At 55.4% G+C, this 26,339-nt stretch overlaps 14 protein-coding genes across 14 annotated transcripts; 10 read left to right on the top strand and 4 right to left on the bottom strand.

Annotated features, from left to right (window-relative positions):
- Nucleotides 1–148: 148 nt before the first annotated feature.
- BKA78DRAFT_353043 (mitotic checkpoint protein-like protein BUB3) lies at nucleotides 149–1,306 on the bottom strand (the record flags this gene model as incomplete). The annotated part of the gene is made up of 3 exons (XM_066891472.1): nucleotides 149–941; nucleotides 997–1,237; nucleotides 1,285–1,306. 3 exons carry the CDS (start codon nucleotides 1,304–1,306, stop codon nucleotides 149–151), a joined length of 1,056 nt encoding a protein of 351 aa, XP_066744639.1.
- Nucleotides 1,307–1,514: 208 nt separating this feature from the next.
- BKA78DRAFT_353042 (uncharacterized protein) lies at nucleotides 1,515–2,792 on the top strand (the record flags this gene model as incomplete). Its single annotated transcript, XM_066891471.1, has 3 exons — nucleotides 1,515–1,803; nucleotides 1,854–1,954; nucleotides 2,007–2,792. 3 exons carry the CDS (start codon nucleotides 1,515–1,517, stop codon nucleotides 2,790–2,792), a joined length of 1,176 nt encoding a protein of 391 aa, XP_066744638.1.
- Nucleotides 2,793–3,491: 699 nt separating this feature from the next.
- On the top strand, nucleotides 3,492–4,691 carry BKA78DRAFT_331632 (pyridoxamine 5'-phosphate oxidase-domain-containing protein; the record flags this gene model as incomplete). Its single annotated transcript, XM_066889896.1, has 2 exons — nucleotides 3,492–4,077; nucleotides 4,447–4,691. 2 exons carry the CDS (start codon nucleotides 3,492–3,494, stop codon nucleotides 4,689–4,691), a joined length of 831 nt encoding a protein of 276 aa, XP_066744637.1.
- Nucleotides 4,692–5,157: 466 nt separating this feature from the next.
- Nucleotides 5,158–6,128, bottom strand: BKA78DRAFT_140146 (uncharacterized protein). Its single transcript, XM_066882746.1, has one exon. The coding sequence runs from the start codon at nucleotides 5,799–5,801 to the stop codon at nucleotides 5,295–5,297; it is 507 nt and encodes a 168-aa protein (XP_066744636.1). The 5' UTR covers nucleotides 5,802–6,128; the 3' UTR covers nucleotides 5,158–5,294.
- Nucleotides 5,922–6,372, top strand: BKA78DRAFT_140153 (uncharacterized protein). Its single transcript, XM_066882747.1, has one exon. The coding sequence runs from the start codon at nucleotides 6,042–6,044 to the stop codon at nucleotides 6,288–6,290; it is 249 nt and encodes an 82-aa protein (XP_066744635.1). The 5' UTR covers nucleotides 5,922–6,041; the 3' UTR covers nucleotides 6,291–6,372.
- Nucleotides 6,373–6,454: 82 nt separating this feature from the next.
- Nucleotides 6,455–7,462, top strand: BKA78DRAFT_353040 (uncharacterized protein; the record flags this gene model as incomplete). The annotated part of the gene is made up of 1 exon (XM_066891470.1): nucleotides 6,455–7,462. The coding sequence occupies one exon, from the start codon at nucleotides 6,455–6,457 to the stop codon at nucleotides 7,460–7,462; it is 1,008 nt and encodes a 335-aa protein (XP_066744634.1).
- Nucleotides 7,463–8,271: 809 nt separating this feature from the next.
- BKA78DRAFT_315062 (uncharacterized protein) lies at nucleotides 8,272–10,264 on the top strand. The gene is made up of 2 exons (XM_066888518.1): nucleotides 8,272–8,705; nucleotides 8,760–10,264. The coding sequence occupies exons 1-2, from the start codon at nucleotides 8,381–8,383 to the stop codon at nucleotides 9,773–9,775; spliced, it is 1,341 nt and encodes a 446-aa protein (XP_066744632.1). The 5' UTR covers nucleotides 8,272–8,380; the 3' UTR covers nucleotides 9,776–10,264.
- Nucleotides 9,866–10,264, top strand: BKA78DRAFT_140137 (uncharacterized protein). Its single transcript, XM_066882745.1, has one exon. It carries the CDS (start codon nucleotides 9,956–9,958, stop codon nucleotides 10,229–10,231), a length of 276 nt encoding a protein of 91 aa, XP_066744633.1. The 5' UTR covers nucleotides 9,866–9,955; the 3' UTR covers nucleotides 10,232–10,264.
- Nucleotides 10,265–10,436: 172 nt separating this feature from the next.
- Nucleotides 10,437–13,286, top strand: BKA78DRAFT_343885 (uncharacterized protein; the record flags this gene model as incomplete). Its single annotated transcript, XM_066890436.1, has 4 exons — nucleotides 10,437–11,307; nucleotides 11,362–11,483; nucleotides 11,513–11,876; nucleotides 11,954–13,286. The coding sequence occupies 4 exons, from the start codon at nucleotides 10,437–10,439 to the stop codon at nucleotides 13,015–13,017; spliced, it is 2,421 nt and encodes an 806-aa protein (XP_066744631.1). The 3' UTR covers nucleotides 13,018–13,286.
- A 2,248-nt stretch (nucleotides 13,287–15,534) lies between these two features.
- Nucleotides 15,535–16,250, top strand: BKA78DRAFT_232458 (uncharacterized protein; the record flags this gene model as incomplete). The annotated part of the gene is made up of 2 exons (XM_066883795.1): nucleotides 15,535–15,764; nucleotides 15,830–16,250. Coding segments are annotated over 2 exons (651 nt in total), but the record flags the coding sequence as incomplete, so codon positions are not given.
- A 452-nt stretch (nucleotides 16,251–16,702) lies between these two features.
- On the bottom strand, nucleotides 16,703–17,591 carry BKA78DRAFT_251605 (ribose 5-phosphate isomerase A-domain-containing protein; the record flags this gene model as incomplete). Its single annotated transcript, XM_066884670.1, has 2 exons — nucleotides 16,703–17,151; nucleotides 17,213–17,591. 2 exons carry the CDS (start codon nucleotides 17,589–17,591, stop codon nucleotides 16,703–16,705), a joined length of 828 nt encoding a protein of 275 aa, XP_066744629.1.
- Nucleotides 17,592–18,577: 986 nt separating this feature from the next.
- BKA78DRAFT_315056 (NEDD8-activating enzyme E1 regulatory subunit) lies at nucleotides 18,578–20,697 on the top strand. Its single transcript, XM_066888517.1, has 3 exons — nucleotides 18,578–18,813; nucleotides 18,865–20,239; nucleotides 20,308–20,697. Exons 1-3 carry the CDS (start codon nucleotides 18,633–18,635, stop codon nucleotides 20,465–20,467), a joined length of 1,716 nt encoding a protein of 571 aa, XP_066744628.1. The 5' UTR covers nucleotides 18,578–18,632; the 3' UTR covers nucleotides 20,468–20,697.
- A 579-nt stretch (nucleotides 20,698–21,276) lies between these two features.
- BKA78DRAFT_331628 (D-amino-acid oxidase) lies at nucleotides 21,277–22,860 on the bottom strand (the record flags this gene model as incomplete). The annotated part of the gene is made up of 3 exons (XM_066889895.1): nucleotides 21,277–22,198; nucleotides 22,612–22,749; nucleotides 22,826–22,860. The coding sequence occupies 3 exons, from the start codon at nucleotides 22,858–22,860 to the stop codon at nucleotides 21,277–21,279; spliced, it is 1,095 nt and encodes a 364-aa protein (XP_066744627.1).
- A 163-nt stretch (nucleotides 22,861–23,023) lies between these two features.
- BKA78DRAFT_140057 (uncharacterized protein) lies at nucleotides 23,024–25,212 on the top strand. The gene is made up of 3 exons (XM_066882744.1): nucleotides 23,024–23,367; nucleotides 23,444–23,856; nucleotides 23,911–25,212. The coding sequence occupies exons 1-3, from the start codon at nucleotides 23,280–23,282 to the stop codon at nucleotides 24,952–24,954; spliced, it is 1,545 nt and encodes a 514-aa protein (XP_066744626.1). The 5' UTR covers nucleotides 23,024–23,279; the 3' UTR covers nucleotides 24,955–25,212.
- Nucleotides 25,213–26,339: the final 1,127 nt, after the last annotated feature.

The following is a 26,339-nucleotide window of genomic DNA, read 5'->3' as shown; positions in this document are numbered from 1 at the left end:
TGTGTCATTCAGGGAAAATGTGGCTTGATCGTGTCGAGCAGACATCAATACCTGCTGTCAAAAAGTTTTGATAATCGATGGATGCCGAATCTTCTTACCAGAAGGGTATCCCAGCACCGACTCCGTACTCCATTTCGCGAATAAATCTTTATTTGGCGCCCTTGCCCTTCGCCTCGGAGTCACCTAGCTCGCGGACAAACACCTTCACCAAGCCGTCCGCGACGTCTTCTTGGCCGTCTTCGAATCCAGGGCTGATGGCAACAGCAAGATACTTGCCGTTGGATGAGAACGAAAGAGCAGCCATACTCGCTGGATACCGCTGGTACTGGCGGATTCTCCGCTTGGCAACACCGTCCCACAGCGCAACGACGCCGTCGCCGCCTCCCGAAGCAAAGGTGCCGTGTACGGGGTGGAATGCCAGCGCATTGACTGGGTAGACGGTGTCGACGTCATTGACTTGTTGGCGGTGGCATTTGAACGCGTACTTTCTCGTCTGAGATTCCTGGCTTGGATCAAACCACTCCACAGCCACACGTCCTTCGATGCTGCTTGTAGCGTAGCCAGCGTCGTTCGGCATACACGCTACAGCTCTTATCATGAACCTGAGCGAGCTCTCCCGGCGTTGCCAGGGCTCTGGGCTGAGAGGTGAGCCATCTGTGGATTCGGAAGCAAGCATTTGCAATGACTTCAAGTCGTAGATATGGACGTTGCGGGAGGCCATGGCGACGACAAGCTTGGTGGCGGTGAGAGAGAGCGAGAATGGTTTACTGGGGAGCTTGATAACGGCCGGCGTGTTGCTACTGTCTTCCGGAAAGTGGATGTGTAATGTGGAATCCCAGGAAGCGGAGATGAGTATGGAGTGCTCGGGGCTGTAGACGACTGACTTTACGCCTGCCTCGTGAGAACTGAGGACAGTCTTCTCACCCGTCTCAAGATTGATCCTAAACACTATGTATCAGCTCTCAGAGATCCGGCATTTGAACATGACCAGTGTACCTATTCACATCCCAATCCAGGCCTGCGGAGAAGGCCTCCGTGTGATCTTTGCCAAAACATGCTTCGAGGACAGGTGCGCGATGTTCAATCTTGCGCAGAAGCTCTCCACCAGGCTGTGAGTGTGTATCGAAGAGGTAGACGTTCTTGTCCCAAGAAGAGACCAGCAGGCGCGTGGAATCGCCAGGCGCAAATGTGAGGGAGGAAATGGCATCGCTTGGAGACTCGGAGATCTCGAATTGACCTGCGAATGGGTTAGCCAAGGCCATGGAATGACATTCGCAATCTTACTGGATCCTGTGTTTGCAGACATCTTGGAGTTTTGTCCCCAAGGAGGTGGTTGTCTGGAAGATGGAAAGACGAATGTGTTTGGCTTCCATGGCTGTTGACAGCCACAAGGCGGTGAGGTGGCAGAAAGATGTCATGATCGTCACAGGGGTCTTGCGGCGGCCGCTCCAGATTCGCGGAGTTTCGATTGCACAACTTCTTTCAACCTTCAACACACCCAACCTCTACTCGATATGCCCTTCGCTCAGCTGGTGATCGGGTCGCCTGGTGCAGGCAAATCTACCTACTGCAATGGAATGCACCAATTCATGTCGGCGATCGGCAGAAAGTGCTCAGTAGTCAACCTCGACCCCGCCAACGACCAAACGTCCTATCCGGCGGCGATTGATGTTCGCGATTTGGTGACAGTGGAGGAGGTGATGGAAGCAGAAGAGCTTGGACCAAACGGAGGCATGATCTACGCCATGGAAGAGCTGGAACACAACCTGGACTGGCTGGAGGAAGGCCTCAAGGAACTCGGAGGTAGGCATTTCGCTCTTGGGTCGCTGGTCCAAAGCTGACACGCTTCTCAGATGATTACGTCCTCTTCGATTGTCCTGGTCAGGTTGAGCTTTTCACTCATCATAATTCACTTCGACATATTTTCCTCCGCTTGGAGAAGTTGGGATACAGGGTCTGCTGTCTCCTCCCATGACTGCATTGGAACTCTACTAAATAATGCGCAGTTAGTGGTTGTCCAACTAACAGACTCGTTTGTAATATCTCAGCCGTCACTCTACATTTCCGCGCTGCTCCTCGCCTTACGCGGCATGTTACAGATGGACTTGCCGCACATCAACGTCCTCACTAAAATTGACAACCTCCGCAACTATCCAGACCTGCCATTCAACCTAGATTTCTATACAGAAGTACAAACCCTGGACTATCTGATCCCACATCTGGAAGCAGAGCAAGGTTCAAGGTTCGGTGGGCGGCCTCAAGTTGAGGAAAAGGACGAGGACGGTGACGAAAACCTCGACGACTTGGATGACGCGGAGCCGTTGAAGCCGAAGTCCAAGTTCTCTGCTCTGAACCACGCAATCTGCGAGATGATCGACTCTTTTGGTCTGCTCGCCTTCCATACCCTAGCTGTCGAGGACAAGCAATCTATGATGGCACTGCTGCGTGCGATAGATAGGGCTGGCGGCTACGCCTTCGGTGCGTCAGAAGGCGTCAACGATACGGTCTGGCAAGTTGCCATGCGCGAAGGTGTTGCCATGATGGAGCCGAGAGATGTTCAAGAACGATGGCTTGACAGGCGAGACGAATTTGACGAGATGGAGAGGGCACAGTGGAAGAAGGAGGGAGAGGAAGAGCGGCAAAAGACCGGACCACAAATCGTGAGGCAGGAAGAAGACGAGTCAAGCCCGAAGAAGGCATTCGAGGACATGAGCTTGGAGGAGATGGAGGCGTTGGGAAAGGACGGTTTCAAGGGCAAGGACAGTGGCATCAACGTGGTTCGGAAGGGTTGAATTCGGCCCAAGGAACACTCAAGAGTTGACGGAAAGGGTCTTCATTCTTTCACTCCGCTGGGGAATGACAGTTTCTCAACCTGAAACTTTCGGGAAGTGCAGAAAAAAGCTTCCTCCGAGAAGATCATCGTGCCCGAACTCTGCGGAGCCTCTTTCTCGATCAGAATTGCTTCAATTCTTAGAGAGTCAAACTTGACCTCAAGACAGAATTGGATGAGCATACTGCTGGCACACAAGATGTGCTTGGCTATCTCGAGCATCAGGGGCAATAGAGTCAGATGGCTTTGGAAAACCGACTCGGATATCCAGCATTGGATTCGAGAGATCTGGTCCCAGATGCACACATCAAGGGACAAGGAAAGATCCAGATGTTTATTATACCAGAGAAGAAAAGCGAGATGAGAATGCAAGTCGACCAAGGCACATCCAAGATGTCCCCAATTTTTGTAAAAAGACACTACCTTCAAAAGTGATGGTCAAGCCGCGATAAGATAAGGGACCGGCGCTACTTTATGTCGTCATCATCGACCTTGAAGTCAGCCCACCTCCACTCCTTGCAAACCACGTCTATTGAACCTCAGTCTGCTACAGCGCATCCAAATCCTCGTCAGCTGCATCAATTGGTCTAGTTGACAACACCAAACCGCAAACATAGCTTCACCACGCGTCTCCCCCCGCCTACAATCGATCCTGCGCACCATGTCGAGCACCGCCGGCAAAGAAGCAGGACAGAGTCCCGCCCCATGGAGAGCAGCCTTCCAAGACCACATCTCGCGCATGGACTCGCCCGAGTTCGTGCTCTCGACGCTCGAAACAGCGCCCAAAGGGTCCCCCGTCCCGTACCTGCCTCGCGCGCGCTACTGCATCTTCCGCGGCTTCTGGGCCGAGCTGCCCGAAAACAAGCGCAACCCGGCGCCGCAGAACGAACGCGTCTACGAGAGCGACTTGCCCACGTTCACGACCGACGTGCGCATGCTCAAGATACCGCAGATTTTCAAGTCGAGCAGCGGGCACGCCAGCGCGGAGGAGCAGTGGCAGGGCAGCGGGGGCGGCGGACCTGTCGAGGCTGTCTGGTGGGTCAAGGATGTCATGACGCAGTGGAGGCTCAAGGGCGAGGCGTTTGTGGTAGGGCCCGACATTGAAGGGGACGGAGAGGAGAGCTCGGGAGCGCGGACGGTCAAGAGCGAGGTGGGCAGCAGAATGAGGACGGTGCAGCAGGACAAGGACTGGAGCTGGGCAAAGGAGGTCACGGCGCACTTTGGCAACCTGTCGCCCGGCATGAGAGGTGAGTTTCCCATCTCAGCGCGCTTGGTTTCCTCCCATGTTGGTTGCCGCCCGCAAGTGGCAGCACAACTTCTGTAAACTGTACAAGGCCTCCAGCCGATCACTTGATATTTCCCGTTTGAGGTGTTCAAAAGGCGGATGCCCAACGCAGGGAGGACGATCCCGCGACCATGGCATCGGAGCTTTTTGAAATGTCTTCCTCGGCCGACAGAACATGCAAGGCAGAGGTTACTTTCCCAAAGACTCCCATGCTCCGGCCAGGGTTTGCGAAATCGAGCACGCTTCAAACCAGGATTTCGCCCATCTCCGCCTGGTGTCACATCGCGTCCGCAGTTTGTAGCACGTCGCTGACCGCCCTCGCATCGCATAGGCTCCTTCAGCCATCCGCCGCCCGGACGGCCCGTCGATCAGCCTTATGACGAGGAGCATCTGAAGTTGGGGAGACCGGTGGACGACGTCAATGACGCGGTTGCACGGAAGAACTTCAGAGTGGTGGTGATCAAGCCGGAGGAGGTGGAGCAAATCGACTTGAGCGATCCGCAGAAGGCGCGGCGCCACTTGTATACCTTCGTAAAGGATACGAAAGAGTGGAAGACGCAAGAGCTTTGGCCGTGAACGGCACAAGGGGGGGCGAAAAGTGTAAGATGAGCTACTTTGGGCAGAGAAATACATTCCGTGCGACGTTCTGAGGCACTGCGGGATGTTTGCCGATCAATCGCCTGACAGGGCAGCCTCTCAGCGCTTGAGAGGCACGTGAATATGGGACTGCGGTTTGCAAGATCAAGAAGATGGCGGAGAATCAGGGCTCGCCCTTCGGAAATGTGCAGGACAGAAAGCGGCACCAGGGGTCGGACAGGAAAAAGCACGTTGTGGTAGGGGGAAAGGAAGCTTGGTGCCACGAATGCGCATTCGGCATCATTATAGTCCTGGGAATGAGGGGGTAAGGAGGAGGACGACGGCGTCGTCGTCGCATGCATACGTCGCAAAGCGTCGCGCTTGAAGAAAAAGATTGCTCAAACCTGGTTTGCAATGCAGCCACGGCGGAGAAGCCACTTTGAGCATGTAGACACGAAAATTGCTGTCACACGCGCATAGGTGCGCGCATAGAATTGAGCGAGCTGCTGGGTCGAAAATTGAATGGGTCGATGCGAGCGGCGCAAGCTGGTGGGGAAGGTGGAGAGGGCAGAACTGACGACGTGAGTCCCAAGGGAAACAAGGTCATGTCGGAGGTGAAGGAGAGACAAGTTCTGCTGTTGTCAGACTCAACCGTCCCCGCGCTGCCGTCCAGTGTTTCGATTTTTTTTGTTTTTTCTGGGCTCTTCCCCAGGGCCAGATTCTCCGGGCAGGCTGCGAGACGGGCGACGCATGCTGCGGGTGTACCGAAACGGCGCGGGAGGCGTTTGGAGTTGGCTCGATCCAGCCTGTGAAGCTGCCGACCGACATCAAAGTGGCGAGTTGCGGCGTTGGACGTCGCGTGCGGCAGAAACTGAGCGACCGTTTCGGGCCGTTGGTCTGGCTGTTTCTGGCTGGGAGTCGGAGAGGGGCTAGCTGCCGTGGTCTCGAGATGGGCAACATACGTGTATACCTAGGTCGTGGTGGTGATTGATTGATGCTGATGTCGGTGTATGTGCTGTATGTATGCACCTGGCACGCGAGTGTAGGGTGTTGCTGCTGCTGCTTTGCTGTAGCGTCAGCCGCTGCAGCGGTTCTTCCGCAGAGAACCATGACAAATATCACGCAAGGTGCTTCCTGTCACTGAGTCCATGCTGCATGTCGGCCGATTAATGTGTACACTGACAACCTCTAGACCGCTGTTGTCCTGGCTCTGGCTCGCTTTCGCTCTTCGGCCGCTCCCGTCTTCAGTCCCCCCTCGTGCTGCCCTATGACTGCACCTTGCCTTCCATTCTCCTCCCTCCTCCTCAACCCCCATTTCTTTGACGCTTTCAAATCTCCTACGTACTATACATGTGCCCAAAGGCCTTGTCCGGCGACCTTACCGACCTGGCGATTGCGCAACCTGTGCCGCCTCACCCCGGTTCGCTGACGGGCCCCAGACCGAGCTCCCGCTCCGCACCCCTGCCCACTCGACACTTATCCTGTGAGCCTCTCAAGAGAGCTCCGCTTCGCCGCACCTCTCCCCTTCCACCCAATTTCTACTCCTTCGACCGTCCTACACTCTCTCCGACGGCTCCATCCCACTGCCAATCGCCCTGATCGACCATTCCGTGCTTGTCCGCGACCAACCCTTTCAATCCCTATCCTCCTGGCTCGCCCGCTTGGCTTCCGCAGGAGCCCGCGCCGATCGCGGGTGGCTCCTTCAACTGGCCCTCGCTCTCACTGCACCCCAAACCACCAATACTCAAATCCAACCGCCAGTCATGTCCGACTCTGAAAAGTGTTTCACATATCTGCGGGACCACATCCCCGCTTGGGTCGAGGAGCTCAAGCGAGTGGGACACAAGATTGACGAAAAGCGGGACGAGATTGCAAAAGTTCCCGTCACCCAAAAAGTCCTCAAGAAGACTGGCTCGACCGAGTCGCTCAGGCCCGAGAAGGAACATGTCCTCGATCAAGAGACGGGAGAGGTGGAAGAGCCCCCCGCCCAGCAACAACCCGAAATTCCAACCCAGGCGCAACGACTCGCCAGCCGCAAACGCAAGACCGCATCGGTAATCTCAAAAGCATCTGGCCCCTTCAAGTACCGGACAAGAAGCATGATTGTCGTCTACTACGATAGCGAAGTTCAAAAGGCGTTTGAAAACCTGGTTCGGAATATTGGACAAGGCAGGAACATGCTGCGGAAAGGGAAAATGGCTGCAAGAATGGAAGCAATGACGGCGGAGACTCTTGGAACAGACGAGGACGACAGCGAAGGCTCCGATCCCATCTTGGCCAAACTTCAGTTCAGACCACGCGCGGGATTGGGGGGCTACCGAACAACGCGGAGCATGAGACCCGGCAACGCAAACGGAGAGGGCGGACCAGACGCCTTCGACCAAGCAGACAAGGCGCTGGAAAATGCGCAGAGTCTGTGCGAGCGAGGCGCACATCAATCCCTTCGTGAAGGTGATTGTAGGGTCGAACTGGAAAGCGCCCGCAAAAGCTTCCAGGAGACCATGGAGCTCTGCGAGCGGGAGATTGAAAAGCAAGTGGACAAGGCCGCAAAGGCTGCAGAAAAGGCCAGACAACGAGAAGCTGAGCAACCGCGGCAGTCCATCATCAGCCATTCCAGCATCGACACCGACTCGAAGCTCCTCCCGACGCCCATCAGCGGCACCATGAAGATCGACTCGATCGAGGTCGACGACGGCGACTCGGACGACGACGAGTTTGTGATGCCCGTGCTGCCGCCCCGGGGCTTGCGCATGACCTCGCAAAGATGTTAGCAGCCGCTTTAGAGCCAAGACGTCTCTGCCCTTTGAAAAAATTCCAGCGTTTGAGCGGTCAATCTGCTTTTGTTTCCCGCACTATATCCTTGCTTTTCGTGGCGTTTTTCTGGTTACTGGAGTACGGTCTTGTGGGGCTGGAGTTGTTGAAAATGGAGATGGGCTACCTAAGTTGATGGATCGCGGTAAACGTCGTAATCACAGTCATTGAAGAGCGAGCCTCGGGGGCAAAAAGGCTGTTTGTAGGACGTCGAGGCACTGTGGGTGTCGTCTCTCCAATCAATTCAGGTGGATTTTTGATCTGCATTAAGAAAGAGCTGTGCATCGACCTGGCGAGAATGGAGGCCTCTGTTCAAGTGAAATTACCTTGCAGTGAGCTCGTAGTGCTGCTTCTGCCTACGCTGTTTGAGGGCCGTTGAGGGAAGGTGCGTCGTCCGCGACTTCCGTCTTCGACCACTGCCTGCTGCTTTCCTACATAGCCAAACCTCCTCACCAACCTGCTCCCTCCATCCCTCCAACCTCCAACTCCCTCCCTCCTTGCCCTCTCTGCCCAGCTCCTCTCTCACCTCCAACATCCTCACTTCTTACTCTCTCTGCGCAGCTCCTCTCTCACCTCCGATGCCCTCAAGTCGCTCGCTTGTCTGAAGAATGCCCCCCGCTCTGGAAGAGTCAGAGAGCTTTGAGTCGCAGTCGCCTGGCCGTTCACGCACGATGTCGCCTTCGAACGACGGAATGCCTCCTCCACCGCGGCCGACCAAAAGCGGCGGTCGGCGTGCTAGAGTGGATGAGAGTTCTGAAGAGGAGGATGAGTCAGAACGTCCGCCGGTGAGCCATCTCGTCACCTCACCTACCTCAAAATATCATGCTGATTGTGCTCAGGTCTCTACTTTGCCTCCAGCGAACAAGCGCCCGCGATACATGGCGGGACTTCACCCCTCGCAAGATGTCATCGGCGGTATGTCACAGGGCTGGGACATGCCGAACACTGGTCGAGCCCAGCCTTCGCGGAGAAAGACGCGATCTCGCGGCGTCGCTCCAAAAAAGCAGCCTCAGTATGATTCGAAGCATCACCCAATGGACGTGGTTATGGCTCCCAAGCGCGTAGCCAAGAAAGGATACAAGAGCCTAGTTGACCCTATCACTATCGACGACGACGATGAGGACGACGATGACGAGGAATCTCGTCGTCGAGATCACAGAAATCGCCGCAGAGGGAGCGGTAGCTCTTATGAGGGAGCTGCTGGTATGTGACCTTCCCTCTGAGTCCTTGCCAATGCCTCATATTGAAATTACACAGTTGATACCAATGCCAAAGGCCGCCCCAAAGCTACGAGAAAGTCCAAGCGTAAGTCGACACGCAAGTCAACAAGCAAGCCGATCGACACAGTCGACTTCGAAGACCCAATGGACCTCGAAGATGACGAGGACAATGACGACGGCAGCGGCGATGAAGACGAAGACCAACACTCTCAGGCCTCGACTTCCAACATGAGCAAAGCGGACATAATCAAACGGCTCGACTCCCTCATTCAAGGCGCCGTAGACTTGAAGCGGGACGTTCTGAAGGGAGGCTCGAAGAAGAAAAAACAGAAATCGGCCCCGGCAGTTCCCATCCATGAGGATGACGAAGAAGTACAAGAAAACATCTTGCGATCAAGGCCACACTTCCCTCTACCACGCTCAACGCCGGATTTTGCCAAAGAAAATGATGCGTCTCGCAACAATCGAAGCGACCAGAGCCAGAGTGACGAAGACGAAATTCAGCATGCGGGTCTGGGCGTTAATCCGCGAAGCACTATTCTCCAGGACGATCTAAACATGGAAGAAGCGGACGACCGCGAAGTTTCTCAATACATCCATGAGCTCGTAAACGATGGCATTGACACCGGAGAGCAAACACATACTGCACAGACCGAATTCGTGGCGATCAACACTAATGCAGGATCTGGAGCATATTTCCCTCAGCGTCGTCGCCTGCAACATACTGCCCTTCCGCAGGTCATTGAAGAGACCCAGTCGCAGCTGGGTTCTGTCCAGAGTCGGACGCCGCCGCAGACCGGTCGCAAGAACTCGCCCACTCCGCAGCCCCCTGAGAGAACAGTCCGGGACACGCACTTGACCGCATCGCAGTCCGCGCGATTGGACGAGGAGAGCCAACTCCAGCGGTACTATCGCGAAGATGATGACGAGGACGATGATGAAGAGGAAGATCAGACACAAGACGAAGAGGAAGAAGCATTCGGCTCTGAGCCATCAGCACTCTCTGAAATCAAGAGGAAGGCCCTCCGTCGGGAGCGCTCATACTCGCTCTAATCCCACCATACTCACGAGCTACTACTACTACCACTTTTCATTCCAACTTAGTGTGTTTCAGCATGGCAAGGACTCCGTTTATTCGACTTTTACAGATTTTCCGGTTCGCTCGCAATATACCCAACATCGGCAGACGGCTCAGACTGCTACAACAACGCGTTCAATGTTTTTCAGTGAGCAATGGCTGGTCACAGATTTTTCTTTTCGCTCGCAATATACCAAACACCGGCAGCTGGCTTAGGCTGCTACTACTACTACTACTACGCATTCAATGTTTTTCAGGGAGCAATGGCTGGTCAGGTTTACTGGGTACAGGAAGTTCAGATTTGCCTCCGCATCATCAGCAGAAGGGTAAAAAGTACTTTGTTCGCTTTCATTGTCGTCGAGTACTTGAAAGCTTCCGCAAACGGCAGTCGGAGAGAAATTTTCTTTGTTCTCAACACCCAACTCTCATAGCTGCAGGTAGTCGAAAGAGTTAATTCATTGTCCTCGTCAGCTCTTTGTGCAAACATGCTCCTCCCGCATTCGAGTCGCTCGCCAGGAGAATAGTCTCGAGTCTCCAGAACCAAATACCTCCCTTCACCCTCATACCCATTCACACCCATTTTCTCCTCTCTCGCTTCGCCTGATAACCTCAACCCGTGCGACAGGCGAACTCACCATGGCAGACGCCGACTCCGGGACCGACGGGCCACCACCACCAGCAGCACCCGACCTACCAGACAAGGACGAGGTCCTCTCACTCGTCAACGACAGCCTCTACTACCTGGACCAGCTCTTCGACGACGGCGCCATCGTCGCCCTCGCCCTCGACCAGCAAGATGAAGTCGCAACCTTCCTCGGCGTCGACTGGGCCGACTCGCGCATCGGCCGCCTCCTCAAGTACGCCCACGACGTCACGCAGCAGTGCGCGTCGCTGGACCGCTACGTCCGCGCGCAGCAGCAGCAGCTCGACGAGTCTGGCGACATGCAGCTGCAGCATCAGCTCTCGTCGGACAAGGGGGATGTTGCGGTCAGTATGGAGATTGATGCGCTGATGCAGAAGCGGTTGTTGGATTTGATTGACGCGGAGGATGATGAAGATGATGGTGATGATGGTGATGATGGTGATGCGACAGAGAAGGATGATTCCGAGCGGCGTGTGATGATGCCGCCGCCCATGGTCGTGCAGTCGTGGCTGCAGGTGGATCCGAGGAGGGTTTTGCGCATCACGCCTGTCGACACAATTGAGGATGACATGGATGACCTTTTTGAGGTGTTTAAGCCTGTTGTCCAGGTTGTGAGGGAGAAGGGGGGAGAGGCGTCTGGTGGTGATACTACTCGGCCAGGGGGAGGTGGTGGAGGGGGTGGAGGTGGAGGTGGAGGTGGGGCAGGCGGAGGAGGAGGAAGTGGTGGTGGTGGTGGTGGAGAAGAAGAAGCCGATCCCGAGGACGACGATGACGACTTCAGGGAGTCCGGACAGCCAGACAAGGAGCTTTTATACGAAGAGGGATTGCTTCTCAACAGGCACCAATGGATGGCCATAAACCGCAGTAAGTCCAACTTGCCATCCATCCGCCCGCTGATACTGACCCAAATGTCAACAGTGAATATCGGGTGGCTTGCCGACAATGATCGAGTCAATCAAGCCGAAGAGTTTCTGAACACATTCGAGACTCAGGAAGCGGAAGAAGTGGACCCGATCCAGTGGAGGAACCTCGTCGTCATTGTAAGTTTCATGACTGTCTTGCCCCTAAGGGTTTGCCGGGAGGCAGTGGACATGGCCCTGAGCACTGGGCTGACGGAGCGAAGGTGATTGCCAGGCGCCTGTTCAAGGTGATTAGGGAATGGAAAGATAAGGCCATTTCCCTCCGCACGAGATACCAAGAAACCAGAAGAAAACTGAAGCAGTCGTCCGAGGGTGAGATCGTCAAAGACTTGCAAGCCAGACTAGAAGCCTGCGAGTCCCGCAATGCACCACCGGCCGGCCAACAACAACAGAACCACTGCCCCCAACTTGGGAATCTGTTGAAAGCTATTGCGGACTTGCAAGCCAGGCTGGACACCTGCCATGGGGGCAGAACAACAGCGCCGGCAGGCTCGACAGAAGATTGCCAAACACGTAAGTCGTCTTGCCCCACCATCTTTAACGTATGCACGTTTAGGTTGATTTGGAAGATGATGCTGACGTCTCAACAGAGCTCCAGGCCGCAAAAGAAGAGTTGGCCGACAAGGAGGAACAACGGCAGGACATAAGTCGGAAGTACAAGCAGCTGCGCAAGCTTATCTTGCGGGACCATCCCGACAAGGCCAAAGATGTCGACAACGTGGAGAACGGCGACGACGAGCCTGCAAGCGACGATGACGCGGGCAGCGAAGATTTCGATGACCACGTGTCCTGGAAGAAGAGGTGCATGGCCGCGGAGACGAACGCTAATGCCGACAGAGACCAATTGACAAGGGCAAATGCTGTTATCAAGACTCTTCAAGATGACAACGCGAAGTTGACGACTGACAACCAGAATCTCAAAGATGCCCAGAAGAAATTAGATGCAGTAACGAAGACCCTGCTGGTAGATAACAATATCACAAAGGCGAGCCTAAAAGAGTGTCAAGATTCGCTTCAAAACCCGGCATCTAGGGGACAGACGACAAGAGACGGGGAGGAGACAATAAGCGAAGCAACATTTACGCCAGAATTGAAAAAGCTGAATCAAAGGGACGGGCAACAACCGATTTCAATCGGCGGGATGACCAGTCGCATTCTGGTGCCCCAGGACGGGGAGACGGATCATGGTCTTCCAGATGCTCTTAACAAGAGCAAGGGCACTGCGATGGCGAGAGTTGTGCGGACGCAAGCGGGCGGTATTCTGGTCAGATTCGAGGGCGAATTCGTGCCAGAAGCGCAACAGCAGTCTGACCAGGAACCCGTAACGCAGTCCGAAGAGGAAACTGGAGATGAATCCGACACTAGATCCAAGAAGAGCTCCAAAAAGAGCTCTGACCAAAGGTTCAACTCCGACGACGACTCCAGCTATGATGAGGACTCCGGGGGCAAGAAGAACAAGAAGAAGAAGAAACAGAAGGGTGGGAAGGGGCACCAGGGCAAGCAAGTGCCGAAGCCGGCCAGCGCGCAGACAAATAACAGGAATCTCCGGAAGAGAAAGGGGCGAGATGACGACGACGATGAATATGGCAAACCATCTCCTAAGAGGACCAGGACAGGTAAGGCACAAATCAAAAAGATATCGCACGACGACTGACAACGGTATAGCAGGTAGAGGACGAGGGAGAGGAAGGAAGTGAGGAGACGGACAGGAAGTGGCGATATGATGCAAAGCAAAAGTCGACCCCTGAGCAGATAATAAGGCTGACCGCATGTAAACATGTCTAAGGGGTAAGGACTGCTACTATCCGTACATAGCTGCTCTTGAAGCTCGACTACCCGATTCTAATGCGGTTCGCAGGGAATTTGCCCATAGATGCCGGGTCATTGGATTCTATCCGTTGCGTACCAATCCGGAGGTTCAACAACAAGTTTAATCAAGTTTGGGATATTTCCACATTGTCGGTATGCCGTGCTCATGTAGGAATACGAAAGATTTGTGTGTCAACTCGACATCGTGCAAGCGTCCGTGATAGACTTCAACACAACATGGCCAACAGGGGTGACGTCGAACATTACGATCTTTGGTATGTAGCAGCAGCTTGACGTGGCCCTGTGTAAGGAAAAGGTCGGCTCGTAAGCCGCAGGGCCGCTGAGGCAGGCTTCCAAGGATTCAGGGCGGACAGAGAGAGGTTTGGGGTTCTTCGCGGGCATCGCGAGCCCGGTCCCGATTGGACGAGAGACTCACGTGGCCAACTGCCATGCATCTGCTTCGGCTCGGGGCGGCAAACGTTCGCCCGCCTAGGTAGCTGCCGCTGTCAGTCTTACTCGCGCTTGTCGTCTTGACAAGTTCGTTGATCGACCATGCCGGAGCCGTGGGACCAAGAGACCAGCTGATGGATTGCCCAGACGGCCCGCCTGTGTCGACCAAACTGGCTCTGTTTGTAGTCGCGGAATTGGTTTCTTGGGACTGTCGTCATTTGAGAAACGTGGTGTTGAACAAGTCAGGTGGAGGACGTGGGATACTCGGGAACCCAAGGTGGCACCGCATCGGCGTCAGTTACCACGACGCGTCGCCGCAGCGAACAAAGCGCCTCGGTTGTACGGAATATGGCCGTTATCTGGAATGGAACGGAGACCTTGTACAGTCAGTGTAGACGGGCCTTTCCTTTGGCAGAGTTCAAGGGGAGAAGAGAGTTGCCGCCTCATTATCGTAGCTTCCTTATCAGCCGTCCTGTCTGCATTTGGCAAGTACAGCCGTGCCCCACACTGATCTCAACTCCCAGAACATGGACCCCCGTTTCTATCTCTGACCCTTCCTCCCACCCAAAGCCCACACTCTGCCTTTGCAGCCAATGCTGCTCACGTCTGATTCGGTGGAACATCTTCATAAATGGTTACGAAAGCCGCCGCCGGCGGGAGCCCGCCTATATTTGCGTGCATCCCGCGGCTCCCGTGTGTTGTAGACCTACCACCATCCCTCTCTCCAACAAACCTCGACTGCTACACCTCGACCCCACGTCTTCGCTGCTTACTACGACGCACAGCTTTTGGCTGCAGCTACTCTAGCTGTCCAAGTCCTTTGTGCTTTCAAGCCTCATTGTTCCATCCGCCAAGCAGCACCATTCATCCTGTCTTGTGACGACCTGCAAACTCATCAAAGACCCCTCGTCTTGATACCACGACCTTCAAACTGTACTCCCTAGCACAGTCCACAAGATTTCTGCCCTTCGCCAAGTAAATCGTCACGTCCCCGCCCCTACAAAGACCTCCGCTACCACTGTCTCTTTTTCGCCAACGGTGTAGCTTCGCTTCCTCCGTCCGCCATCAACCACCATCACTTCTTTCCCACCGTTTGGAACCAAGGCCCAGCAGCCGGATATTGATGTCGGTTGATTTGCGCCAAGCCTTCACATCATTGCGCTTTCCGGCTCGCGTCGAAAGCGTCTCGAGATCGCAGTTGTCCATTGATCACACAGGGGATAGTATAAGACCGGCTGAAGAAAATTCGTGAATCAAAGTCTGCCAGCAAGAAAAAGGTATTATCTCGACGAACCGGAGAGATGCCACCACCACCACCATCACCACCAAATCCTCCACCCCGCGAGGGTTCAACAACAAATGGCTGGAACTCATGGCTGCGCGCGGAGTGTCGAGTCGACCTACGCCTTCTAGGGACCGCCGCCCCCCGTCTGCGCCAGGACCCTTCTCTGCTGTCTTTGGATGAACCACGCGCGTTCCCGGGAGTATACACGCGGCATGTCGACTGTCCAGCTAATTCACCGTAACAGATCGTGCTCGCTCAAGCAATCTTGCCAAAACTTTCGTGCTTGATCACCTACCTACTGCAGTGAATCCAGGCTGTTCGCATTCGGCAACAGCCTCCCAGAACGCAAGAAACGCTGGCTCGATCCCCAAGTGACGCTTTTTACAAACGATCCGGCCGCACGCACATCAATCGCAGTAGAACGAAACCGACAAAACACCCGCAATCATGGCGTCGACTACGCTCGCTCCAGCAGGCATCAACTTTGTCGAGAAGCCCGGGCTGAACAAGCGCAAGGACTCTGGCAACGGCATCACCGAGCCGCAGCCGCAGTTCCACGTCCAGGCCTCGGAGCATGCCGCTGAGCCCGTGGTCAAGGCACCCGCCGCCGCAGGAAAGGATGAGCAAGTCCGCGTGGTTGCCCTATCCGAGTACAAGGCTGCGGCGCGCTGTCTCGCCGAGGCGTTTGAGCAGGATGATGTTGGCCGCTATTTTGTCGACACGCCGGGCACCAAGGACTGGACGGCGGAGCAGAAGTGGGACCTGCATCTGTTCATGATGGAGTGCATCACGTACTGCCACATCGCACAGGGCATGGTGACGACCATTGGGCCCGACTATGGCGGCGTTGCGCTGTGGTAAGTCAACATCAACCGCACCCACTCTCGACAAACAGACAGACTACTGACCTCGTCATGCACAGGATGCCACCCAACAGCTCCGACATGGGCCTGACGACCTTCTTCCGCAGCGGCATGTGGCGGCTGTACTACCGGCTCTGCCGCGAGGGCCGCCAGCGCTTCTTCACCGAGTTCATGCCGCTGCTCCACGACATCAAGGCGCACACGCTGGGCGACCGCGACGCCAGCTCCTGGTACCTGGTGTACATCGGCACCAAGCCCGCCGCCCGCGGCAAGGGCTATGCGCGCAAGCTGGTCGACCATGTCACGCGCCAGGCCGACCGCGATGGCCGCGCAACCTACCTTGAGAGCAGCAATGCGGCGAACCTGCCGTTTTATAGGCGCCTCGGGTTTAGGGAGTGTAGGAAGCTGTATCTGCAGAGGAGTGAGAAGGTGGTTGAGTTGGATGTCATGGTGAGGGAGCCGGCGGCGAAGGGCGAGTGAGGGGTGACTGTTGGATCTGGAATGGGGGCCGGAGTCGGAGGAGTCAAATTGACCAAAGAGAGAGAAAGTTGGCGAGGAAGAGTGTTGGTGAAAGAGCCGTCTATTCAACATTAGGCTCGTGCTCTATAGGGTAGATTCGTCCCCTGGTGACCGCATTCAACATGCGGCTTCTCCTAGTCGAGGTTATGTCTGTGTCTGCTTTCCAGTCATTCGTTAGCTTTTTTCGATAGTTTCGCAAATTTGAGCTTTAGTCGCAGTCAGCCGGTGTGTTCTTCGTGGAAAGATCCAATGTTTTCGCAGATCCTGGATTATTTCAAGTTATCTAGACAAGAATTAACATCTGCCGACGTCATAATCGGTTCGGTGCACATGGCCCTGGGATAGTAAATTCGCAACTCCACTCTAACTCCCTGCTGATCAACGACCTCATGTGGTACTTCAAAAGTCGAAGCCTATTGCTTGGCGAGCTGGACGCTGACGCTGCCGTCCTTCATGCCAAAGTAGCAGGCGACGGGCTTCTGGCCACCCGCAGCGCCGCGAGCCTGTGCCTGGACGCCATTCTCGCCAGAGAAGATGCCAACCTCCAAGACACCGGTTATCCTCTTGATCTCCCTGGCCAGCGTGTTGACCTCCCACACGCCATCCTTGCCGTCGCCGCCCTTGCCGCCCTGGGCCGCGACGTCTGACTCGGTGATGAGCTTCTTGAACGGGGCGTCGATGATGAAGAAGTCCTGGTCCGTCTTGATGGGGCCAGTCTTCTCGAGCGGGTGGGTGCGGATTTCGGGGTCGGTTGAGCCAAGACGGCGAAGGGCGGAGAGAACGGTGTAGGCGGCAAGAGGAGCAACTTCGATGGGGATGCTCGGCCATTGGGTCAAGAGACGGGATTGCTGCTTGCGGTAGTCTTTTTCGTAGAAGACGAAATTAGCGATGTCAGCCTGAATATTGAGCTGCAGTCAACTTACCGGCGACGCAGACAAACTTCTTTGCGCGCTCGGCAACCAGCTTCTCCTGGAAAAGGCAGGCACCGCCGCCCTTGATGCAGTTCAGGTCATCGTCGACCTCGTCGGCGCCGTCAAAGGCAACATCGAGAATCTCGTTTGCAGGCAGAGAGTCGTAGGCAATGGGCGTCAGGCCGGCCTTGACAATGACCTGCCGCGATTGGTAGCCAGTCGGCACGAACTGGATGGCGGGGTTGTTGGACTTCTCCTTGATGGCCTCGACGACATAGACAATGGTGGTACCGGAGCCAATTCCAACGTAGCGCGCGTTGGGGTCAAAGTGCTCCTCAACGGCCTTGATGGCGGCCTGCTTCTTTGCGTCCTCAATCGAGAGCTCAGGCATCTTGGTGCTGGCGAATCTGGTGTTTGAGCGGGGTAGTAATCGAAAGGGATTCGACCGTCCAAGGGTGTTTCTAGGCGTGGATTGTGGCTGTCTCCAGGCCGAAGTATTTCTGATGCCGTGGAAGAGGCGATTGACAGCGAATGGTTGAGATGGAGGACGATGGAGGGGGAGGGGTTTGGCCAGGAAAACTCGCGAGGTTGCGCGGGGCATGCAACGGTTTTGAGTGGACAGCGACGGTAAGAGGCGGGAGTAGAACAGCGACAACCGTGTGTAGCCTTTCAATGGTGCGTCAGAAGCTGAGCAAGCTATCAAGCAGGAAATAGAGGCACGATGCAGAAGCGATTGGAGTTGTCGGCGGGTTTCGTGAGTAATCGTCCGGTCGGAGACGTCGAGACCCCACCTGGCGGCCAGCAATGATGTCGCGCAGCGAGCAAAGATTCCGTCATCGGCGTCGAGGTAGGCCCGAGCTGAATCTGGACTTGTCTTGGCTCGACGGCATCGCGAATTGCTTCAGGAAGTTTTGTAAAAAGGTCTGGGAACGTCAAGCTTTGGAGAACAGATATTTCGACGATGGGAGAAGACAATATGTTTGTTGACAAACTGCGTGTCCGAACATGGAACATGCTGTGAAGAAAAGCTAGGTTAGGTTGTGTTCGTACCTGAGTGAGAAACCAAGACTGCTGGGCACATTGACAGTTGGAAAGGATTGATGATCGGGAGAGAGATGCAAAGAATTGCTCGTTAGTCGCTCCCAGAGATGGCAGATGTCAAAATGTTTGTTGTATGGTGTTTGACGAGCAGCCGGTCTGTCAGCCCTACAGGTATCGGCAGGTGATGGCCCGGCCCGAGCGTATCTCCGCCTCGGACTTTGCCCCACGCGTTTCCAGTTGGACGCGACGCGGCGACAGAACAGGCACCGACTGCTTTTGGCCTCAGGCATCTCTGACGCTACAACGCCCAAGCTCTCCCAAGCTCCATCATCGACAACTTGAACAGCTCGCAACCCTCACAACCCCGCATGCCTCTCTGGTCCCTGCCATCATGACCCCTACAACCCCGCCCGCCCTCCAAGGCCCCACTTCCAAGGAGAAAAAGTACGACAGACAGCTCCGGCTCTGGGCTGCCAGCGGCCAGCAAGCTCTGGAAGATGCCCATATTCTGCTTGTCAACTCTGGTCCTGGTGTCGCCGGCATTGAGACCCTGAAAAACTTGGTCCTACCAGGTGAGCTACAGCTATTACTGATGCTGAACCAGCAATACTGACTGCCCCAAGGAATCGGCCAATTCACAATTCAAGACTCAGCACTCGTCACCGAAGCAGACCTTGGAGTCAACTTCTTTCTTGAAGACGAGAACCTCGGCGGCTTCAGGGCAGAACACACGACAAACTACCTGAAAGAGTTGAATCCCGATGTCCAAGGCCACAGCGTCACCGAGCCCATCGAATCCTTCATCACCAAAGAAGACGCTCTCACGCCCTACACCCTCATTCTTGTCGCCGCTCCAATACGCCCCTCTATTCTCGAAGAGATCAGATACCACGCCAGTGCAACCGGTACCCCTGTATTCTACATTCACAGCGTGGGATTCTACGCACATTTCTCTATACACCTTCCGCCCGCATTCCCCATCGTTGATACCCACCCGCCCGCAGAGTCCACGGTGGATCTGAGATTATTAGCGCCATGGCCTGAACTTTCTCAGTTCGCAGCCGAGAAGACACAGGGATTGGAAAGCTTGAGCCATCACGACCACGGCCATGTACCATACGTGCTGCTGCTCCTGCACTACCTCGAAGAGTGGAAGGCTAGCCACGACGGAAAGTACCCCGAGAACTACAAGCAAAAGAACGAGTTCAAGGCTATGGTCAGCAAAGGAGCACGCACAGACAATCCAGAGGGCGGCGAGGAGAACTACGACGAAGCTATCGCAGCTGTTCTCAAGAGCCTGAATCCCCCGGCTGTAGGCAGCCACGTCCGCGAGGTCTTTGAAGCGGAGGAATGCCGTCTGCTTGGATCAAGTTCCGCCGACTTCTGGCTCGTCGCCCACGCCATATCCCTCTTCTACAGGCAGCACAGCGTCCTGCCACTCCCGGGTTCTCTTCCAGACATGAAGGCCCAATCTGCAGACTACGTTGCCCTCCAAAACATTTACAAGGGCAAGGCGCGCGCCGACCTTGCCGAAATTACCGACACCGTACGCATATTAGAAAAGAGCGTCGGCAAGCAAAGGCCACCGGTCCCAGAAAAGGAGATTGAGGCATTTTGCAAGAACGCCGGCCACATCAAGTTGGTCCGCGGCCGGCCATTCCACGTCGTGCCTGGAGGTAATGGCAAGGTGAAGTGGGGCGAGCGCGCCAAATCTCTCGCCGGCTTCAGCGGCCTGCAGAATCCAGAAACGCTCTTTCTGCTGTACGTGGCATTCCTGGCGTGGGATGAGTTCGTTGCGACGCACGAAGCGGACGGTCTAATGGGCGCGCCACGGGTTCCGGGGTCGCTCGACGCAGAGGTGGATGCCGACACGGAAAAGACGTTTGGCATCGCCAAGACATTCATGGACGCGCTGCTGGACGAGGCGGGCCAGTCTGTGGAAGACGAGTCCGAGTACGGCGAGCTGAAGGAGACATTGCGCAAGTTTGTTGCGGAGCTGTAAGTCTTGCGGCAACTCGTCTGGCGAGGGTCATAATCTAGTTCGTGACAAGCTGACACTGATACAGGGTCCGCGCTGGAGGCGCTGAGATGCACAACATTGCGGCGCTGGCGGGTGGCATGGTGGCGCAGGAGGTCATCAAGGTCGTGACCAAGCAGTACATTCCCGTGGACAATACGTGCTTGTTTGACGGCATCAAGAGCAAGAGCGGCGTGGTGCGCGTTTAGGGAGAGGGCCGTGGCGCAAGGTCTGAAAGAGGAGTGAATGAGAGGGGGTTTTCCTCTTGCAGGCAATCAAACATGCCTGCGAGTCGGCGGGGAGGCAGTCCCAGTACAACATTTTCAGACTTGATGGGACGAGATGCGGCGGTATGGCATTGAGCTGGTGAGCTAGCAGACACAAAAAGTCCGCTCACAGAACATGTAGCAAATGAAACAACATATTGACAGCAGGACAGAGAGCCTGCTTCTCCAATTTCTAGAATCATGCGGTCAAATCCTCCATGAAAACTCTCTAGTGCTGCGAAAACCTGTGCTCAGACCAATCAAACAAAATCGAAATCACCCAATGTCATGCGATCCATCTTTGTTAACCCCAACAGGCTTGTGTCCCTGGGACCTCTTGGCCATTGGATCCCACGACTTGGGACATTTGACTTTTTAGAGTACCAGCAATGCTTCAGCAGTTGTCTCTTTTGGGCCATGTGCCTTGTGCCTTGGCTACATGCAGTCTATTCCCACGTTTCAGCAGAATGACGTTCCACGGTTCTGTGGACCAAGGTCTTCGGTAGCGGTGTTGGTAGTCAGGGGCTCAACAGATGTGATTCTATTCCGAATAGGCACTGCTGTGCATGGGTCAGATCCTCAACAAGCAAAAGCCAAAAGGCAGTTCCTGGCTGGCGAGCATTCATTCGGAGCCTGAAGCGCCTCGGGATTAATGGCAGAGCACAGCAAAGTAGAAAAATCAGAAAATGGTCTTGACGAAAATATCTGCCCGAAAGAATGGAAGTCTGTCTTGATATCTACTCTACGAGCCTCTACAGCTTCGCCTTGGAAGCCAGGGCCTCGTTGACCAGCCGCAGCGCCTCCTGCGCCGTGCCGTAGCTCGACTGGTACCCGTACCCACCGTGGCCATAGTTGTGGACGGTCCACACGCCCTGGATGCGCTCCTTCTCGACTCTGGGGCCGCCCTCGCGCATCGGCCGCAATCCAACGCCGTGGCGGATGACGTCGAGTTTCTCGGGGCCTCCCGCACCGCCGACGAGCGCCGGACACAGGTCGACGGCGCGCTTCATGATGCGGTTGGCGAGCGAGGGGTCGGGCTGGCTCTCCCAGCTGCCCTTTTGCAGGCAGCCACCGAGGATCGTTCCCCCGCCTGCTGCCCGCTGCATGATGTAGACGGCCTCGTCTGGTCCGTCGTCTGTCCCCGACGTGCTCGTCATCACGCCCGGCTCGTTGCGCACCAGGACGATTTGCCCCCGCGCGGGATACATAGCCGTGTCGGCCACGCCGCCGAGCTTGAGGGAGCCGAGTCCTGTGCAGTTGACGACGACGGAGGCGGGTTTTCCGCTGGCGTGCAAAGCCGCTGCTTCGCTGATGTGCGAAACAATGCCCCGTCGGAACACGGCGCCGTTGGCCAGGCACTGGCCGACTAGCCACGGCAGGTAGACGGCGGTGTTGATGCAAACAGACGTGAAGGCCGTGGCGGAGTCAATCCCCGCGGGCAAGCTCTCCTTGGGCAAAACGCGGAAGTCGGGGACGGTGTCTTTCCACCACGGGTCCGTCCGCAGCAGCTCCGCGAACCACGTGCCGACCGCGCTGTTGACGTCCTTGGAGCGGTTCTGCACGACGGTGTTTTGGAAGTGGATGGCGGCTTCGGGCACGCTCGAGGCCAGGCGTTGCAGCTCGGGCCATGTGCCCTTCTCCAATTTGGCGAGGAGAGAGCCTGGTGCGCCGACTCTGGGGGATGGTTAGGAGGGGCATGACGCGGAAGTGACATGGCAAGGCAGAGGGGGGCATCAGGGGCATGGGAAAGACATGGAGACATGAGATAGACATGAGGACGACATTAGGGCGACATGAGGATACACAAAGGAAGACATGACAGTGGAAGACACCCTAGAGGAGCGTGATAGAAGGCAACGTGACGGCGGGGTGTCACAAGGGGACCTGCAGCCGTGGTGCCACAGACCACAGAAAAATACCCCAAAGAAATGTAGATAGGCCAACATGTGGGAAAGACTGGTCGAGTGGACTCAAGGAGAAGAAGAGTACCTCAACAGAAAATATTTTGGATCGAAGTACCAGAAAAAAGAGTGACTCATCGAGACAAGGACTTTGCAAAGAGAAGATACCAAAACGCAAAGACTTACGGCAGATAGTTTGCTCCAGCCCACGGCGATGCGTACTCGATATCATAATCACCAGGCATGTGCTTCGCGACGACAGTAACGTGGTAGTTTGGAATCTTGGACAGCAGCAGGGCGGTGGTCAGCCCCACAACGCCGGCACTGGGTGGATGAGATGATCAGTCGATGCGGGTGATGAGCAAGCCTCACGACAACGGCCCGGCGGTAGGTTGCTCACCCAAGAACCACAACATTGGCTTCAGACTGAGCCATGGTAGAGATCAAGTTGTTTGTTGAGACAAAAGGGCGAGTTGACTGTGATGATGACCATGGGCGACATGGCGAAGATTATTTAAACTTTCGAGGCCCCTCCCTGGACGCGGCAGTAGCACCTCACAGGCCGATCGCATCCAGTTTGTCTTGTCATTCGATTCGACAAAGTGAAGCGTGTGAAGTGAAAGGCGGTGAAGATTCTGCCAACGCCAAGATTACCGAGATTCGCCCGCCCACCTACTGCTCCCACGAGCGTCATCTAGGAGAAGTGCGTGTGAAGCGCATGCGGTACCGACCTTCCCTGTGAGCTGGTCGTTCGTCCCTCTCCACCCCACAACCTTTCTTCCTTTTTAAAGCTTGCATGGTCATACTCCTCTCAAACCTCACCCTCCTCTCAAGTCTTTTCTCAATCATTCAACATGCGGTCCCGCCGGTCGGCCGCCAATTGCGACGAGTTCCCCATGATGACCGAGTTAGGCCTGTACGCCTCAAAAATCATTGGCGACGGTGAGCTCCAATCCCCCCAAATCTACCCTGAACCTTGAGCGTCTACCAGGCCACCATTCTGACGCGTCAACTCTAGGAGACTGCATGTTCAGTGCTTTGTCCGACCAATTCTACGGTTCCCCAAACCGCGCCGCCGAAATCCGTCTGAAGGTCTGCGACCACGTTGAGAACAACGTCGACTTGTTCAAGCCCTTTGTGACCGTCACCCCGTCACGCAGAAATCCCAAGCGCAAGGGTGTCAGCGTGTACTCGACTCCCTACGACGAGCAAAAGCCAACCGAGCAGGAAATTGATCGCGTCTTCTATGAGCGTCTGCACGAGATGCGCCAGGGCGGCACTTGGGGCGACAACGTTGAGGTTCAGGCCTTTGCAAATGTCTACAAATGCATCGTCAAGATTTGGAAAACGGCGGGTTCCTATGAAATCACTCCTTTTGCGGACCAAGGCAAGCAAAACGCTGTCGAGGATGCTGTGCATCTTGCCTACCACGTAAGTCATTGCTCCTCCGCCTCACCTCACTTCGTAGCTCTGACAATCACATAGGACTGGCAACATTACTCATCCGTTCGCCGGCTCGATGGCCCTCACACTGGCCGTCCTGGCATTTCTTTCAATCACCTCACTAAGGTGACGCGGGAGGCGGTTCTGAAGAAGCAGCACGTAGCACCCAGTCACCCCGAGGACTGGCAGATCGACCTTGTCCAGAAGTCTATTCCCTTCTTCTCCAACAAGGCTGAAGTCATTAAGCACCTTACCGAGAACAACTGCGACGTTGACCTCGCCGTTGCTAGTCTCATGCACGAGCAAGAGTCACGCGAACAGTCTTCGGCACAGGAGAGCTCCAGCATTGAAAGGGACCACGATAGCGATGATGACGAGTTCATTCATGGCCCGAACAAGCGCAGGACCACCAAGTCGATATCGCGTGAGCGCTCCGAGCCTCCGCCATCTACCGCTCCTTCTACCACGCCCCCATCGAGCGTTGACGGCCGCCCGATGCTGCCAGCGAAGAGCCGTGTCAAGCGTGTCAACTCGCCCACCCAATCCCAACAGAGCTCGCGAGAATCGACTGCAGGCAGCGAGGCTCGTCCGTCTCAGGAACAGATGGCATTCATGAGGCGGCGTATTGTTACAGATGACTCCGACGATGATTTCAAACCGCGTTCGGACAGCACCGCGTCTGCTCCGTCCTCACCCAAGAAGCCGGTGCGCCTGAGGCTTACGATGCCGAAGCCACCCAAGGATTTCTACGAGGCGGACGATGCGACGAGCAAGAGTTCTCAACAGCAGACCGGCTCCCAATCTAAGAAGAAGAGCACGTCGGCTCGCGACAAGAAGGACTTCCGCAAGCAGGCTCAAAAGGCTGCCCGTCGCGAGCGACAGCAGCAGACTGTGGCAGAGAATTCCGCACCTGCTGCCGTTGCGGAAACGCCAGCCCCTACTGCTGTCACAGAGCGGTCAGCTTCTACGACTGCAGAGAGGGAGTCAAAATTGCCCATCATCCCAAAAGTCCCCACAAGCGATGTCTCTACAAGCGACGAGACTGGTCCATACCAGCGCCGCCGCAAGGAAATTATCGTTCTGTGATCACGTCGATTTGCACCGCAGTCAAAACCGGACTGGCATAGCCTGCTTCTTTCAAGATACCCCCTTTCGTTTTTTTACACATCACGACACTGCACATACACTGCCTCAATCGTAGACCACGAGGCTCGGTCTTTTCTTTTTCAACGAAACTCAACTGCATGGCGCGGCGTTTAGCAATGCGGGTTTTCTCATTTCCTTTTCCACGATTCCCAGAAGCATCCGGGCCCTGTCACAACAGGCCCTGCGTTTTTGCTACAGGCGGCATCCAGCCTTACAGCATTGGTCCATCATAGGGGTTGGGCGGCTTTCCAATGGCTTTGAGCCCGTCTTTGGCCACTTGGCCTCTTGAGTTTGGGATACGTTTCATTCCTTTTTTCTTCGACCACAAACTTCTTCCGCTCAGCCCCAATATCGGCGTTTACAGGATTGGCAGCACGCGCAAAGCGAGCAAGCCTCTTTGATCTGGGTTTTGGTCCAGTCGATTGCGACGACCTCTTTTTTCACACTTGCGTTTCTATGATACGGCGATCGAACGAAGACATACCCCTCACGCGGCCTAAGCAAGGATGCTCCAAGGCTCTCAAAAGAAACGGATCAGCGGCGTCAACGGTCTGGCATACCATCAGTCTTTTTTTACGAAACGAACCTCAACCCTCGTCGACTATTTGCCCTTTTTTTCCAACGCGTCATGGCACCGGACCGAATAGCACAGCATCGATGTACAGGTTGGAGTAGCCCGCTACTGTCCTAACGGATGGAAGCGCAGGTGGCACCGGACCTCGTCAATCTACCGCTTATTACGACCACCGCCATTGACGCTTTATCATCGCGATACCCCTTCCCCTCACCCAATCCTCTCTCCGCTGTCCGGCATTTGTGGGGGTCTTCGGACACCTGATGCAGCTTCGACGGCACTCACCAGGCAGGCCTTTCGCCTTTGCCGTCATGGTACCCTTCTGGATCGGGTTTGGGGCATTATATCAAAGGGGTCTTACTTTCACGACAGCCAGCTTTTTGCTTTCCTCCTCGCCTCGAGCACCTCGGTATGGATCTGACCGGATCGCGACTGCCCACGACTTGACGTTGTGTGGTGATTGTAGACTGGATGGGTCTACCGATGGATGGAATGGATTGCAGAGGCGGCTCTCGGTGGAAGCTTTTTTCTTTTTCCTTTTCTACTGCGAGTATTACACGACGAGGGTTACCGAGGTTCTAATGCTTATTCTGCTTTCCATTCCAACCATGACTTTGCTCCTCTGATTGTGACTGTGACTGTGACCGTGACATTCATTCGTGACTGGTGGCTCAATTTGCGGCAGTTGTGGACGTTCCTACTTACGTTTGTCTTCTGGCACACACACGGGACAACAAATCTGACTGTCATC

The sequence above is a fragment of the Phyllosticta capitalensis genome (genome assembly GCF_038381095.1).
Source record: "Phyllosticta capitalensis strain CBS 128856 chromosome Unknown BKA78scaffold_5, whole genome shotgun sequence".
Lineage (NCBI taxonomy): Eukaryota > Fungi > Ascomycota > Dothideomycetes > Botryosphaeriales > Phyllostictaceae > Phyllosticta > Phyllosticta capitalensis.
The sequence above is the reverse complement of the archived record's forward strand: the minus strand, read 5'-3'. Positions and strand labels throughout refer to the sequence as shown.

What these genes read in the sequence shown, in the direction of transcription:
- BKA78DRAFT_140146 (XM_066882746.1), bottom strand. Translation starts at nt 5,801, where the DNA reads ATGGTTCTCTGCGGAAGAACCGCTGCAGCGGCTGACGCTACAGCAAAG.
- BKA78DRAFT_140153 (XM_066882747.1), top strand. Translation starts at nt 6,042, where the DNA reads ATGTGCCCAAAGGCCTTGTCCGGCGACCTTACCGACCTGGCGATTGCG.
- BKA78DRAFT_315062 (XM_066888518.1), top strand. Translation starts at nt 8,381, where the DNA reads ATGGCGGGACTTCACCCCTCGCAAGATGTCATCGGCGGTATGTCACAG. An exon ending in CTCTTATGAGGGAGCTGCTG is followed by an intron (nt 8,706 to 8,759) that starts GTATGTGACCTT and finishes GAAATTACACAG; the next exon opens with TTGATACCAATGCCAAAGGC.
- BKA78DRAFT_140137 (XM_066882745.1), top strand. Translation starts at nt 9,956, where the DNA reads ATGGCTGGTCACAGATTTTTCTTTTCGCTCGCAATATACCAAACACCG.
- BKA78DRAFT_315056 (XM_066888517.1), top strand. Translation starts at nt 18,633, where the DNA reads ATGACCCCTACAACCCCGCCCGCCCTCCAAGGCCCCACTTCCAAGGAG. An exon ending in GAAAAACTTGGTCCTACCAG is followed by an intron (nt 18,814 to 18,864) that starts GTGAGCTACAGC and finishes GACTGCCCCAAG; the next exon opens with GAATCGGCCAATTCACAATT. An exon ending in CGCAAGTTTGTTGCGGAGCT is followed by an intron (nt 20,240 to 20,307) that starts GTAAGTCTTGCG and finishes ACACTGATACAG; the next exon opens with GGTCCGCGCTGGAGGCGCTG.
- BKA78DRAFT_140057 (XM_066882744.1), top strand. Translation starts at nt 23,280, where the DNA reads ATGCGGTCCCGCCGGTCGGCCGCCAATTGCGACGAGTTCCCCATGATG. An exon ending in CTCAAAAATCATTGGCGACG is followed by an intron (nt 23,368 to 23,443) that starts GTGAGCTCCAAT and finishes CGTCAACTCTAG; the next exon opens with GAGACTGCATGTTCAGTGCT. An exon ending in CTGTGCATCTTGCCTACCAC is followed by an intron (nt 23,857 to 23,910) that starts GTAAGTCATTGC and finishes ACAATCACATAG; the next exon opens with GACTGGCAACATTACTCATC.